General features: G+C 50.6%; 1 protein-coding gene across 14 annotated transcripts; it reads right to left on the bottom strand.

Moving 5' to 3' along the window:
• Positions 1–339: 339 nt before the first annotated feature.
• RMND5B (required for meiotic nuclear division 5 homolog B) lies at positions 340–14,860 on the bottom strand. Of its 14 annotated transcripts, none has more exons than XM_031437928.2 (12): positions 14,549–14,860; positions 14,333–14,399; positions 13,677–13,798; positions 9,236–9,386; positions 5,922–6,067; positions 5,654–5,794; positions 3,759–3,859; positions 3,413–3,579; positions 2,448–2,613; positions 1,176–1,278; positions 930–1,084; positions 340–844 (listed from the first exon to the last, which is right to left on the bottom strand). In XM_031437928.2, the coding sequence occupies exons 4-12, from the start codon at positions 9,372–9,374 to the stop codon at positions 781–783; spliced, it is 1,182 nt and encodes a 393-aa protein (XP_031293788.1). In that variant the 5' UTR covers positions 9,375–9,386; positions 13,677–13,798; positions 14,333–14,399; positions 14,549–14,860; the 3' UTR covers positions 340–780. The 14 variants fall into 14 exon arrangements, 12 of the variants coding, with proteins under 12 accessions (XP_031293788.1, XP_010990759.1, XP_064336217.1 ...); XM_010992457.3 differs by having other exon boundaries at positions 14,338–14,399; XR_004132008.2 differs by lacking the exons at positions 14,333–14,399; positions 14,549–14,860 and having other exon boundaries at positions 340–534; positions 724–844; positions 13,677–13,908.
• Positions 14,861–15,798: the final 938 nt, after the last annotated feature.

Here is a 15,798-nt window from a genome sequence, read left to right as displayed (position 1 = left end):
AGATCTTGGGCTCGAGGGTTGGATCTGGTTTAAAACTCTAAGCTCTCTGATAAGCTGTGAGCCCTTCTGGGCAAGTCATTTCATCTTCCTGCATCCCTCTCAGACTCATTCCTACTGAGAAGGTAATGAGACTTCATATATGCATATGTAAACGCGCCTTGCCCAGAGCCTGACATCTCCCAGCTTTTTCTCCCAATCAGAGATGCAGGTTGGGTTCTTTCTGACTGAGCTGTGTGGCTACCATGCTCCCACCGACAGCAGCAGCCAGGCCACGCCCGGTGCCTGTGTGCCGTGGGCACGTAGTAATGCTTCATCAGTAAAGCTAAAGGGTGGCGCAGGAAGGAGGCCTGTGAATATATTTGTTCAGTTATAAAACGAAGGCATCGGGTTGTAACGTGGACTATTTACAGTGGGATGTGGACACGCAGCTGTGAGGCTGGAACTGGCGTGGCGGCGGTCACAGACCCGGCTGAGCGCAGGGATGGGAGACGTCCGCTGTGCTGGCCAAGCCCTCTGCTCCTCTGTCGGTTGCTACTAAGCAGCAAAAATAAACAGGGAGAGACAGCACGGTATAGAGGCCAGCGTCTCCCTGCCCTCAGAGCCACGGAGCCAGCTGCCCAGTGCAGGATGCTTCACCTCCCACCTTGGCCCCTGCCCGTGGTGGCACTCCTCAGCCAGTTGCTCTGAAATGAACCACAGTCCATGGAAGCCAACCACCCCTACCAAGACAGGCCGAGGCTCTTGGATGAAAAATCTCTTTCGGCAAAGTTCAGGCAGGAATCAGAATATGATGCGTTTGCCATCTGCGGGGTTCTGCTCCATGGGACAGTAGGGACACTTCAGCCTACAAGGGGAGGAGAAGCAAGAACGTCTCGGGGCTGGCCAGCAGACCAGTCAAGCCAAGGTGGAACAGCGCACGGGGAACTTACTTTCCTCCGTTAATGAGCTTGTTGAGTGCATCTCGGGAGATAACATGGCCACAGATGAGCTTGATGGGAGGGTTGGAATCCGACGTCTGCTGGCGGAGGATGGGGCACGCAAACACTGAGTGGTACCAGCACTTCATGCCTAGTTCGATCTCAATCTGGGGAGGCCAGCAGAGCAGTGAGTCCCACTTCCTGCGGCGGCTGTCCTCCCCTGCGCCTTCTGCCGCACCTCCCCCTGCCAGGCCTCACCGGTAACTCGTCCTTGTGACTCCAGACCCCGGTGCACTGCCTCTGCTCGATCACAGCTTTGATGTTCATCAGCACGGGCAGCGCCACACAGCCAGAGGCAAAGCTGCAGGACAAAGAGTAGGGGCTGGAGTGACCTCGCCAAGAACCCAGCAGACAAGACAAAAGGACCAGCACACTGTCGTCGGGACATGACTCAGGACAGGGTTCCAAAGTGGCACATGATCAAATTGGTCCTTAAAAATCTCAGGTCACTCATAAAATGTGGTTGTGTGTCGAACTCTAGAGAGTCATTCTAATGCACCCCAAATTTTGAGAACTTACAGGAAAGACAAAAGGAGCATCCGGGGGCAGACATCTGCTCACCTAAGCCACTGCTAAGTCCTGGCTGTGACAGGGGCAGTGATGAGTTTGAAAGGACCCCATCCTGCCTGTCTACCCCTCTGCTGTCACAGTGCACCTCTGCCACTGGCTATCAACCAGGGCGCTTAGAAATGGGGGAAGTGGATTCAGTTCTGACAACGATGGAGTGGGAGTGGGGAGCCGACTGGTTGCAGCCTTGGGTACCAAATACCTACTATGCACAGGGTGGTCGCGCAGCACAGACCCGTCCTGTCTGAGGGGCCGGTGATGCTCCTGCTGGGAAGACTGTTCTATAACCCGAGTCCGTGGTAACAAATTGGAGGGTGGAGGCCACCACGCTGGAGCATGGCGTGAGACCCCACAGCCAGGCTAAATAAATGCACCGCTGTGGTGTGGGGTGCGGCGGGGCCGCGTCCAGGTGACCCTTATTCCCTGTGAGGCCCCAGGAGCCTGTCTGCTCGTGGAAGACGAGGACAGCAGTACCTCTAACTCCCAGGTTTGTGTGAAGCCCTGAGAAGAATGTCACTGTAAAGGAACCCTTCCAAAGGAAAGCTCTCAGCATACGTGACTCAGCCACTCTCAGGTCTCCCTGAGGGGAAATGGCTTTGAGAGATGAGCTGGTAAGAGGGCTGGGCTGTGACAATCCAGGGGTGAGGTGCGGGAGACACAGACCTTGTTCAAGAGATCTTACAAAATGGGAAACTTGACCCTGCTGCTGACCTTGTGGTGACCTCGGGCCACAGCTCTCCTAATCTCAGTTTCTCCAACTGTACAAACAAAGGTAATTCCTCCCTGGGAGAATGACTGAGACAGCCATTTTAGGTAGGAGCACCATCCCTCGATGTGGCCTTGGCAAACTGGGTTTCCCTCGAAACCCTCCCACTGGGGCTGTGCCCCCAGGGCCAGCTGTACCTGACGCTGAGGGGGGACTCCACGGAAAGCCCCAGCAGGGAACAAGCATCGCGCGTAAAGGTCTCGCAGATTTCGGCCCAGTGGCTGCTGTCCAGGAGGTGGCAGTAGGGGGACTTCTCCAAGCCCAGCCGCAGGTACACCAGACTGCCCATCATCACCTGGATCTCTAGGAGGCAAGGGGATGTCAGGGCGCAGCCTCTCCCCAGGACTCTGCATCCAGCCCCAGGGCGGGGGCAGGGCTGCGGGGGCAGCAGGGGGAGCAGGCTGAGCCCTGTGGCTCCCAGGCCGGTGACCCGGCCAAGCAGGGATTAAAATGCCCTCCAGCAAAACCGGTTTTCTCTAAAATCCAGTGCTGAGGTGGGGCCTCTGGGCTGCTTCTGTGGGGCGGGGCAGGCGTGACCAGTGCAGCAGGTAGGGAGGGGCTTCAGTTCTCTTCCCACCCTTCCAGTCACATCCAGGCGCCGTCTCAGGTTGGTGCTCACATCTCTATTCTCCAAACACTAGCTAACCTTCCTTTTTAAAAAGCCTTCAGGAGGCAGCAGCAGCTAGCTAAGATTCCGTAACGTTGCTGGTGTTCATTTCTAAGTAAAACGTGAAGTAATAAGCGTGAGTGGAGCTAAAGGAACAGTTACTGGCAGTCGGGGGGCTACTAACTGTGGACATCTGGAAAGTGAGGCTAAAACCGCTGGGGTCTGGAAGTCCTGGTGTGGGGGCCAGTGGGTGGCGGTGCGCTCTGGGTGGGGCGTGTGTGGCGCAGGGCAGGGGCACCCCTGAGGCGGTGTGAGATGAAGCTAGGAGGGTGCATCAGAGGCAGGCAAGGAAGGGCCTTGAGTCTGGAGTTCACCTGGGAGATGGTGGCGCCGGGGCCCCACGTGGGGCAGGGACGGGCAATCCTGCACATGCTGACCCCTGGCCAGAGCCCAGCCGTGCCCAGCCGTGCCCACCCCGGCACCCGGGACACACACCCCGCTGGTGCAGCCGAGCAAAGGGCTGGAAGTGCCGGGCGTAGCTGAGGGCCTCCAGCTGCTTCTCGGGGCCGCCTGCCAGGAGGCGGATGAAGTGCAGTCGGTGCAGCTTGAACTCCAGGGAGCTGTTGAGCTCGAGCAGGCGCTGCCTGTGGGAGATGGCCCACCTGGGGAGGAAGGGGCCAGGCGAGCGTGGAGCCGGTGGCGCAAGGGAAAGGGCCCCCGCAGAGCCTTCAGAAGCCTACGTGAGGCCCCTGAGACGGGAGGGGGGCACGTCATGTACCGCGGGTGAGGTGAAGAACACAGACAAGCCCTGCCCCCGCAGACCCCCCAGGGGCCAACTTACTCCAGTGCTGGCCCCAGGTCTTGTTCGTGCAGAGCTTCCAGGATTCGATTCAACTCCAGGAAAGGCTGCTTGAAATCCAAGTCCACATTCAGCGTTGATTCCTGCAGGGAGAGAGAGCAATCCACCCCTGGAGCACAGTGTTTCCAAAACTATCTGCTCTGCACCTAATAAAACCTTATCCACAAAAGACAGGCTAGTGAGGGCCAGGTTTTGCAAGAGAAGCCACAGCCTCCTGCCAGCCACTTGGACCCCTCATTTCCACCACAGTTCTGGGAGGCTGACAGCTGCATGCTGGCCTCCCGGAGGGCAGATACAAATCCCACCCCACCTGTGGGGTACTGGGCACCCATACTGAGTAGCATGGAGAGAAAATTATTCCTTTTCAATCCTCATTACATTCAGGGAAGGTACTCTTTACTTCCACTGCTAGTGCGTCTCTAACCCTAACAAGGCTACTCTGCCATTTTACTCATCTTCCTTTTTAAGAAAGGGATTGTCAGGCACTCAGAACCTGCCTGGCAATCAACTCTAGCTAGAAATTAATAACTTCACTTTTCATTGTAATATTTTTATAGCCACTTTCTATTTATGTCAAAGACACTGATTTCTAAAATAGATTTATTTAAAGAAGCCACAAAAGCAAAAACAAACAAGTAGGACAACGTCAAATTAAATTTAAAGCTTCTGCACAACAAAGGAAACCATCAACAAGATGAAAAGGTGACCTACTGAATGGAAGAAAATATTTGCAAATTACACATCTGATAAGGGGCTAATATCCAAAATATATAAAGAACTCATATAACTCAATAGCAAAAAAAATAAGCAATCTGATTTTTTAAATGGACAGGAGATCTGAATAGATATTTTTCCAAAGGCGGCAACAAAATGGCCAACGGGCACATGAACAGATGCTCTACGTCAGTAATCATCAGGGCAAGGCAAACCAACACCACAGTGAGACACCACCTCACACCTGTCAGAATGGCTGTTACCAGAAAGACAAGAAAGAACAAGCGTTGGTAAAGATGTGGAGAAAAGGGAATCCTCATTCACCTCTGATGGGAGTATAAATTACTGCAGCCACTGTGGATAACAGTATGGAGGTTCCTCAAAAAATGAACAAGAGAGCTACCATACGATCCAGCAATCCCACTTCTGGGTGTTTATCCAAAGAACCCCCATGTTCATTGCAGCGTTATTTACAATAGCCCAGATGAGGAAACAACCTAAGTGTCCATCGACAGATAAATAATGAAAATGTGATATATATATATAGACATACGATATAATATTCAGCCATTAAAAAAAGGACATCCTGTCATTTGTGATAACACGGATGGAGCTCAAGGGCATTATGCTGAGTGAAATACGTCAGCTGAGACAGACAAATACCATATCATCTCACTTATATGTGGAACCTAAAAAATTTTCTAAAAAAGCCAAGAGCATACATGCAGAGAACAGATTGGTGGCTTCCAGAGGCAGAGGGTAGGGAGTGGGAGAAAACGGTAAACTGTTTTGAGTTTTTTAGTTTAAATAGATTAAATAAAATTTTAAAAATAGATATTAACTCATTTAAAGAAAGAAGGCATCAACAGAAAGGGGCTGGTCTACAATGGAAGCAAAGTGAAGGAGAGGCCTCGAAGGGAACCTGGACTTCCCGTGCGCAGTCCAGACGCTAGGGTGCCCTGCGGGGCCTCCCGCCCACTGGAGACGGGTCTCTGAGAACACGTACACCTATCAGACTCAGAGACTGACGATGCACGTATCTGAGTCATGTAAACAAACTGACTTGTGTGGACACAAAAAATAAAAATAAAAAAGAGTAACAGGGACCTAATGTAAAGAAAACCACCAAGCGGAGAGCCAGCGCTCCCCAGCCGGCCCGTTACCTGGCACAGCTCCTCGGCGACACTGAGCATGCCCTGCTGGTACAGGTGCTCCACGATGGCCATCTGCAGGATCTGCTGCTGCTTCTCCCGCGAGTCCCACACCGCATCGGAGACTACACCGCAAATCTCAGAGTCAAAGTTCTGACGAGGACGAGAAACAGGGCGCTGTGACTCAGGCTCGCACTTCTCGCTCTGGCTTCCTGGGGAGCTCGCTGCGCACCAGTGGCAGGTACTCCCGCCCCCGGGCTGGGGCCGCCCACCTGCTCACCCTGTCAATGGCTTTGCCCACTCGGGAGACACTGCTGTGAATGTCCTTGTGGTCCGAAGCCAGTTTCTGCACGGTGTCTTTTATCTTCTGGCAGCACTGGGACATCACCAGGGAGAGGGTGGCTGAGAGAGGGGTCCCCTGGAGGGCTGCAGAGAAACACTGGCAATGAGTTGGGACCCAGAGGAGCAGACCTTGTCCCGGCCTCCTTATTCTAAATGTCAGCACGGAGGCCCAGGAAGGAGCCCTGAACTGCAGACTGAAAGACTCAGCTTCTCCTCCTGTTCCTGCCACTTTTTAACTGCATGACTTGGAATTGGTCAAGTGGGACAAGCCGGTTCATCTCTTGGAGTCTTCATTTCCTCATCTGCAAAACAGGGGTGAGAGCACCAGCCTTGTAGGTTGCTGTGAATGAAGATGATATGGCACTTAGGTACTTTGTTTTGGCTCATTCAGTCCTCACCATCATGCTCTGCAGGGGGCACTCTCAGGATCCCGTCCTATAGCTGAGGAAGCCGAGGAAGTAACTCGCCAGATCTCACAGCAGTGAGAGATCTGAAGCCCGCATGCCTCACCACCACAGCAGATGGCTCCTTATCTTGAGGGAGATGCCATGCGGGAAGGCTCTGAACCATAAAGCGCTGTCCACTTGTTAATGCCCTTAGTTGCCCAGAGGACACCAGGCAGGCCATGGTCTCCAGGGAAGCTCAGGGACACTTCTGGCTCTGGATTCCAGGGTCACAGTGATGTCCAGCTTTCTGGCTGGGTTGGAGCCACACCAACCACCAAGAGCATGTGAGACTTGGAACAGAGGAGGGCAGACAGGGAATGGGGTCGTTCCTTCCAGCCCAGCATCTACGCCCCTTCTTTAGATGGCAGAACCTCAGTTCAGGGAAGGAAACATGACACAAGGAAGGGAATGTGAGCCAAGAGGGCCAGGGAGCATCTCAGCTCCAAGATCAGAAGCCCTGGGAGACAGACGCATTCTGCCAGGTTATTAAACAAACTGAGGCTGCCGGAGCACCATGGCCACCTCAGGGGACCACTGCTCTGAGAAGGAAGCCAGTGTAGATTGAAGGTATCACCTGAGCACCTAGACCCAGCTGGGCTGGACCTATCAGTCACCTGAGTCTATAAACCCAGCACCCCCTCCCTTTTGTTTGTCTGTTATTTAAGCTATGTGGGCTGGGCTTCTGTCACTTGTAACTGAATGAGTCCTGACAAATACAAACAAGAGGTGGTAGCTGGGCCACCCACCTACTCCTACTAGGATGGCCATCATCAAAAAGACAGGTAATAACAAGTGTTGGCGAGGATGTGGGGAAACTGGAACTCACACATTGCTGGTGGGCATGTGAAATGTTGCAGCTACTCTGAAAAATAGTTTGCCAGTTCCTCAAGAAGTCGAACAGAGAGGTACCATAAGACCCAGCACATAAAAAAGAATGAAGTAACGATTCAACAGGGATGAACTTTGAGAACCTGCAGAGTGAAAGAACATAAAAGACCACATGTTGTATGACTCCATTTGTAGGAAGTGTCCAGAATAGGTAAGTCCACCAGGAGGAAGCAGGTTAGCGGTTGCCAGGGGCTGAGGGAGAAGGAGAAATGGAGTGATTATTAATGGGCAGGGTTTGTTTTTGGAGTGATGAGTATGTTCTGAAATTAGTGAGTGGTAATGACCGTACAATTATGTAAATATACTACAAACCACTAAACTGTACACTTGAAAACAGTGAATTTTATTTTATTGTTCTCTTTTCCTGTTTTTTGTTTTTGTTTGTTTTCTAAAAATCTAGGTAAATTTTAATGTGAATTATAGCTCAGTTAAAAAATAAAAGATATAAGAACCAGGGGTTACCTCTGGTCAAATCTAAGCCAATTTGATCATCAAAATAAATAATAATAGTAATGGAGTATAACCCACTGAATAAAATAAGAATTTATGAGCATGAACTTAAATAAATAAATACATATATACATAAATACATAAATAAGGGAGATGGGAAAGCTTTTTTCTTTTTAAGAGGGGAGGAAATAATTAGATTTATTTATTAAATTTTTTTTTAATGGAGGTACTGGAGACTGAACCCAGGACCTCCCGCATACTAAGCACGCACTCTACCAATGAGCTACACCCTCCCTTCTTGAAAGCTTCTTTCTTACAGTTGAATGACAACTAATAAATGTATAGGGAATGACAGAGCAGGAAAAATCACTGATATTGCAACTTACTTTGTAATGCTTAATTCAGGCAAGAATTAATGGATGCTAAAATTGTGGGCTGAAGTTTGATAAAGCACAGGAAATTTATAATCTCAAAGTACCTCCCCACAAATTACTTACGAATTAACTCTAAAGAAAAAACTATTAACTTTAGGGCACTGGAACCTGACAGACACCATCATAACCAAGTAACCAAACTTAACACTACCAGTAATGCAACAAATTGATACCTTGTACCTCCTGGTGTGATGCACTGAGAAACACATCAGTTCTGAAGGACTCCTGCCCCAAATGAAAAAATGATGAGAAAACAGCAAACAAGTCCAAACCGAGAGCCATTCTGCAAAATCATGGCCTTAATGTTTCCAAAAATGTCAATGTCATGAAAGACAAAGGCAGGCAGAGAAAATGTCCAAGACTGAAAAAACTAAAGATTAGACATGAAAAACTAAATGCAGTACTTGATCTTGGATTGGATCCTGGACTGGGAAATAAAATTAAAATGTTTTATGAAAATTACTGGATATTGGCAAATTAAAATATGAGCTAGATGTATTAGGTCATAGTATTATACTAATGTTTAACTTATTATTTTAATAATTATACTGTGCTTATGTAAAAGAATGCCTTTGATCTTAGGAAAGCCACACCAAAGGTTTAGGGACAAAGGAGTATGTACTTCCTAATGGTTTAAAAAGAATTAAGAATATGCAAGAGAACTAATAAAGCAAATGTGGCAACGGACTAGCAGTGGGCGGACCTGGGCGAAGGGTATCGATGCGAGCTCTTTACACTAATCTTGGAACTTTTCTGTAAATGCAAAATTATCTTAAAATGTCTTAAAAACTCAAAATAGAAAAGCAAATTGAAAACAAAGTATACATGAAAATAATCTCAGGTAGATGAATAATTTCTGATGGGCTTTTTTGGAAATAGTTCAGACACTTCCATTATCCTCTTTCAAGGAGGCCTAGGGACCCATGTGTCAATGTCCTAACCATCATCCTTCCAGAACCCTGGCACCAAGTAGCCTGGGGGTCCCCGGGGCCCTGAGGGAGGCAGGTGCGGGGCTCTCGTGCAGGGACACCCACCTGCGCTGGCCAGCTCAGCCCGTAGCTGGCCTACGTGGTGCAGCAGCTCCTCCAGGCTCTGCTCACAGTGCTGCCCGTAGGCCAGGAACTTCTGTAGGACCTTGTCCACCTCTCTCTCCACACTCGCGCACTGCTCCATGGCGGCCTCTGCCTGGGGGCACAGGTAGGGTGTCCACTGCATCAGGCCCCATCTGGGCCAGAGGGACATGGTGACAAGGGCTCCCAGATCCCCCTCACTATTCCCATATCGTATCTCAATGCTCAGAAATTCCCAGCCTAACATACCCGTGCCATCACCCCAGGGTGACCATCGCAGGGTGCAGGCAGGTGTGAGGACAGGGGTTTTTTGAATCATGGTGAGAAAATTACTGTTTTCAGTTCTTTTTAATTTGTTTTGTTTTGTTTTTTGGGGGGGTAGGAGGTAGTTCGGTTTGTTTGTTTATTTATTTACTGGAGGCACTGGGGATTGAACCCCAGACTTCACGTATGCTAAGCACACACTCTACCAATGAGCTATACCCCACTCTCAACTCTTTTCATTAGAATCCTTGTTCCTCTCTTTTTATTTTTATTTATTTACTTTTTCCCCTCTCCTTTTAATCAGAAGAGAGGGCAGGCCTTGCAGAGCCTTCAGCGAGCAGTACTCTCTGTGCGATCGTATGTCACGTGCTTTCATACGTTCACTAGGGCCACCTTCTCCTCAGCAGTGGACCTGGTTTTCCACACACGATGGAGAGAGAAGCCGTGAAGGCAGTCCTCGAATGGCTGATGTTTGAAAGCGCAGTCTGAGGGACCAAGGCTGATGGCAGTGGCCTGACCGGCCTCACCCACCACTCCCGCCTCAGCCGCTCAGATGGGCGGCTTGTGTTCTGCCAGCAGGAACCTCTGCTCCCTCACAGCTCCGTGCCTTGGTATGCTCCCCACTATCCCTCCGCTCCCTGACCACTTGAGAAGCCAGCTCATCCTTTGCGAGGCAGCTCAGAGGTCATCTCCCGCCGCTGTCCCCAGCCTGCTCCCGCCTGGCTCCCTCCACTCTCGCCTAGCAACCTTCTGTTTCAGTTCTGATCACTGGGTAATGATCTGGCCGAGGCCTGCCTCTCCCACCAGACTAGAACATCTCTTGCTGTAACACAACCTTCCCTCTTCATTTTACTGTTGAAAGTTCACTTCTCTTGTCCCAGCCTTCCCACCACTGAGGTCCCATGCCTAAGTCCCCTCCATCCCGGGCCACTGCTCCCCTCCATTTCAGAGCAGCCTTCTGCACTGAACACATGGACAATCCTCAGAATGCTGGGGACAGAGTTGATTTCATGCCCCATCCTTCCATCTAAGACAGGATCTGAAGTGAGAGGCTCTGTCCGATGTCCCCTCAAATGTTCAAATCCAGCCAGCTGTTCATTCTCTCAAAGAAGGGTTCAGAGTAACATCACAAAGAGAATCCTGTGTCCAAAGTGACCACCGGGATTCTCCCAGTTTCTCCAGACTCTCTCCCCATTCCCCCAAGCACCGTCAGGCCTGACCTCATCATTTCGGCCCAGCCCGTAGCCACTGCCTCCTTATCAGACAGGGCCTTGAGATGTGTTTACGACCTCTCTCCTTATAATCGATGCTGTCACGCTAGAATTTGTAATCATGGTGTCTAGAAGACTTGCCCCCTCTTCATGCCCCCTGAGGAAATACCCTATAATGCATATGAGCCATTATGGGCAAAATATAACAGGGACACCTATCAGAAATAATAATATAGTTATTATTATTATTGCTATTATTAGTTAATATTTCATAAGGGCTTATTATGCGACAGGAACTGTTCTATTGACTTGGCACGCATCAACTAATTTACTTAATTCTTATAAAAACACTATGAGGTAGGTACAATTACTAGACCCACTTTACAGACGAGAAAATAAAACTCAGAAAGATTAAATAAATTGCCCAAGGTCACGCAGCTGGAAAGTGGAGGACCTGGAACCGAAGCTAGGCAGTCAGGCTCCAGGCTCAAGGGCACTTTTCTGAAACACTTCGCATCACAGTACTCTCTGGACCAGCCTAGCAGGCCACCACCTCACCATGAAGGAAAGCAGCCAGTATTTATGGTTGGAGTGAGTGTAGAGCAACAATTAAGGACGACAAGAAACAGGAAAGTAACCACAGAGCCTGTGAGATGATCAACTGGGAAAGACGGCAGCACAAAAGAATGTAATTTACCCAAAATAATCACAGCTCAAAAAAGGTCAGGACCTCACCACGGTCAAAAGTCTGGCCCTGTCAGACACCAACACCAGGACTATCAAAGGGAAGCCCAAGTCAGCATTTTGAAATTATGTTAAAAAGCTGAGGAAGGAGGTGGGTACAAGATTTTTCATCCCAGTGCTGTGTGTTGCAGTAGCGAGTTGGACACAGCATAGGGGCCTCATCACAGGGGGAAGTGGTTAAGTCAGGAAGTAAAAATGTAGGGGATGCATCTATGGAAACCTGGGTAGAACTGAGAAACCATGTTCCAGATACACCCACAGCAACATCAGTAAGATCCAAAACATGGCACTGAAGGGAAAAGACAAAACAAAATGAAGACCAGGCAGAATACCATTTACGTAGCTTAAAAATACATGCATATGCATACAGCGGGTGGGAAAAGCTCAGTGGTAAAGTGCATGTTTACCATGCATGAAGTCCTGGGTTCAAGCCCCAGTACTTCCACTTAAAAAATATATATATACATGCAAATAAAAGGCTGTGTACCAAAGACATTAGAGTGGTTTACTACGAGGGGTGGGAGTGCTGGAGTAGGGGAGAGAGGACTGAGGATAAAAGGGAATATGCAAGTAAATGCAAAGGAGAAAAAAAAAACAAGGCCTGCCCTTTGAATCATTTAAATGTACCAGGAAAGTGTGATCACCTCAATAAAATATTTTTAAATAAAATAAATGAGATGGGAAAACAGAACTGCTTTCAGGTATTCCATCTGAAAAGCCCAGGAGGCCAATTCAGTGCGTACAGGGTGAGCCGCTCTGCCTTAATCACAGTCGGTCATCCTCACCAGGCACAAGGATGAATGAGTGTGTGAGTTTGTCTTCAGGATTGATCCAGTGTAATTTCATTTCCATTGTCCTAAGCTCTCCTCCCCAAGGTGTTACATGGACAGAAATTATCTACCAGGGTGATCACTCCAAAACAACACATCAGATCCTGTCACCCCCTTCACTCATCACTGCCATGGTTTGACATATGAGCCCTTTGCAACTGTACATTCGCTTCCTCGGCACAAGCTGTTCCTGGGTCTAGCGTGCCCTCCACTCTTCTCTGCAAGGAGAACACAAGATGCAGTTTAATCGTCAGCTCCCCCACGAAGCTCTCAATGAAATCTCCTCTGCTTCACAAACCAAACCTCTGTCGAGGCTGCCGTACCACACACATCTGAGTTCTCAGCACTGCGGCACAGTAACTGCCTACTCACACATCTGTCTCCTCCCATGAGTGTGAGCTGCTCAGGGCTGGAGTCCAATCTCATCCTCTCTCCCCTCAGTGCCCAGCCCAGCTCCTGGTCCACGGTGGGTGCATCCATTTCCTAACCCTTGGACCAGGAGGACTGAGCTCAAACCTGCCAGGGTTGGGCAGGAAGAGACATGAGTGTAATATTAAAATCCCCACCAAGGCATACATAGGGGTGTTGTCCCCAGTCTTCAGCATCCTTTCTGGAGCCAGGGGGAAGAAGGGAACTTTGTGCAAATTATAGAAAGGTCCCTTTTGCTTGACACAGAACTGGACAACCTCCAATGACCCAACACAATTTTTTGCACCCCGAGCCTCTATCCATTTTTCACCCTACACATCACTCCTCTGCTCAAAACCCAAAAGATTTCCATTGTACTTAGAATAAAATTCCCCTTTCTTGTAATGGCTTACAAGGCTCTACGTGAGTCAACTCCCAATCACCTCTTCAACCTCATCACCTACCACTACCTTAATAGTCATATTCCAACCACACTAGCCTTCTTTCTATTTCTTGAACATAAGTTTATTTCTACCTCAGGGCTTTTGCACTGGCTGTTCCCTCTACCTGGAACACACTGCTCCCAGATTTCCCCATGGCCAGCTCCTTATTAGGGTCTCAAATGCAAACGTCGTTTCTTCAGAGATGCTCTCCTAGACCACAGTATCTAACGCTGACCCCTCCGCCCTACCCCACACCCGTCACAGTCACTATATTATATCACTCTGTTCCTTTTCTTCATTTCGCATCTTTACTTCAAGTTTCAAATCCTTCTTTTGTCATTAACCAAAACTGGAAGGAGTAAAAAGCCCACCACTCTTCATGGACTGCAGTCCCTACTGGGAGTTATAACTGCATTAACGTGCAAATAACTGGCAAACTCCTACTCATCCTTCAAAAGACCTGAGTGGACTGCCCTGCCTGGCTCCCACGTCCACAAGGAGTTACCTCGGACCGGGCCAGGTCGCACTGGGATGGGACGTCTGAGCTCCAGCGACTCCCACCGCACGGGCGGTTCCTCGTGAGTCCTGTGAGTCTGCGGGGGTCCAACTCGCGGCCCGGCCAGACGTCTGAGAGAAAACGAGCCCAGGGGAGGACTGGTCGGGGGGGCTCACTCGCAGGACTTCGGAGGCAAGCCGGCGCCCGGCAGCCCGGCGAAGGAGCCGCCCAGCGCGCCGGTGCCGCCCGCCCAGCGCCCCGCCCTCGGGCCGCGCCCGCCGGCTCCCACCTGGCCCCGCCCCCGGGCCCCGGCTTCCGGCGCCGCCGTCCTCGGAACCGGAAGCCGCGGCGGTTGCTCGGCGGCTCGGACTCTCCCACTCGCGGTCTCGCGGAGGGTTGGCCGAGCCTCCCCCTCCCGCGCGCCAGGAGTGGAGTCGCCCGCAGCATCCCGGCAGCTTCCGCCCGCCACCGCTCCCGCCGTCCGGGGACTGCGCCGGGGCTCCCCCGGGCGCCCGAGGCTGTCGGCCCGCCCGGGGCTCCCGGGGCGGCGGGAAGGAATAGGGGCGTCCTACTGGCTGGCCAGCGGGGGTGCGCGCGGCGGCTCGGCGTCCAGAAGCCCTGTGCCTCCCCCTCTCCCGCCCTCCACCTTCACTCAAAGTAAAGACCTTACGGAACGACACGAGGCTCGTGAGGGGTCAAGCAGTGGGGCTTTCCCTCGATGGTTCCTTGATGCTGTTTGGGAAACATCGAGTGATGTTTAAAAGAAAAGTCCCTTTTTTCTGCCCTAGCCCTGCTGCTCCCCTAAGCCCGTACATAATGCACTGGGCATTCAACAGGAGATTCAAATGCTGCTCAGAGGGACCCAGCCCCTACCCTCCTACCTTCCGTTAGTCGCCATCCTTACGGAGTGCTGGGGGAGACGGGTGGCCCAACTGTCCTAAGGAGGAAGGGTAAGGGTTAGGAAGGAGGAGAGAGGAGGCAGTGACCCCAAACCCAAGCCAGGACTGAATTCACGATTCTCCCAGGCCCTCTTGCTCTGCAGGGAAGAGGCAGAGACGCTCCCTACTTCCTCTACAGGCTTCAAGGACTTGAACTAGAAACAGCCCAAGAGAAAAAATAAATAAAATAGCAAAACAAAACAAACAAAGAAACAGTCCAAGAGACTCGGTCTCTTGTTTCCCTGACTTCCTGCAGCCTTTTAGGGCATTCTCCCTTCCCACTCTGCACGCCTCCTCCCCAAAACCCACAAAGCACCCTTGCACAATCTTGGTTTGTTTTCCGTACAGCACTTGCACAACCCAGTCGTGTTTTCTTTATAACATTTGACTTTAAATTATCCTGAGCGTTTATTTGTTTATTCTATCTTCCCGCCCCTAATCCCATCACGACTACCCACTTTCAGGATAAAAGCTCCTCTGGGGCCAGGACTTTGTACTCATCATTGCTGTATCCCCGACACTATGCGCTTGGAACACAGTAGGTGCACAGAAATGGTCTGAAGTAGCCAATATCCTCCGCTCTTGAATGAGGAAACCGCGGCTCCAAAACCTGATGAAACACGCAAGAAAGAGGGCGGTCCACAGCCCCAAGAGGAGCCCGCGGGGGCATCGGAGCATCCTTGAGAAGCCTGTCTGTGCACCGTGAGCCTGGGTGGTCTTGGCCCCGGCAGGAGTCGTGGGGGCGGAGGGTTGAGTGAACCTTGCCTGGGGCCATAGGTCGGAAGCTGAGACTGCGTCCAAGCCAGCAGGACCTCACAGGCTTTCGCCAACTCCACAGCTTCCCCACTTCCTCTGGGGGTGCCCTGGCCTGCCTCACAGCCACGCTGGTTGTGAGCAAAGCCCGGCAGCTGCAAGAACTTAGAATGCTCAGCTCACACGTGGGGCTCCTTCACTTCTGTCTGTCATTGTCTTCCTCAGTCCGTGGCTCTTACCTCTAGTTTTGTTACTTTGCAGAGTGCACCATGTTTTCTTACATTGTGGATTTTGTCAGCATTTCCTTGTTGGGCCTGTGTGGTTTGGTTTGGTTTAGTTTGTTGGAGGGTCATGGCTTCAAAGCAGAACTTAGCTGTTCTCCACTAACTCAGTAATGGTCTACTTCAGCTTCTGCTAGTTTTATAGGATTTGATTTCTAA

This window comes from Camelus dromedarius, chromosome 27 (assembly GCF_036321535.1).
Source record: "Camelus dromedarius isolate mCamDro1 chromosome 27, mCamDro1.pat, whole genome shotgun sequence".
NCBI lineage: Eukaryota > Metazoa > Chordata > Mammalia > Artiodactyla > Camelidae > Camelus > Camelus dromedarius.
This window is presented reverse-complemented; position numbering and strand designations above follow the sequence as displayed.

Bases quoted from the DNA above. Each gene is read 5' to 3' on its own strand.
- RMND5B (XM_031437928.2), bottom strand. From the start codon at position 9,374: ATGGAGCAGTGCGCGAGTGTGGAGAGAGAGGTGGACAAGGTCCTACAG. The intron at 5,795-5,921 runs GTGAGCAGGTGG...CGTCCTCGTCAG, and splicing joins TGGGCAAAGCCATTGACAGG to AACTTTGACTCTGAGATTTG. The intron at 3,580-3,758 runs GTAAGTTGGCCC...CTTCCTCCCCAG, and splicing joins GACCTGGGGCCAGCACTGGA to GTGGGCCATCTCCCACAGGC.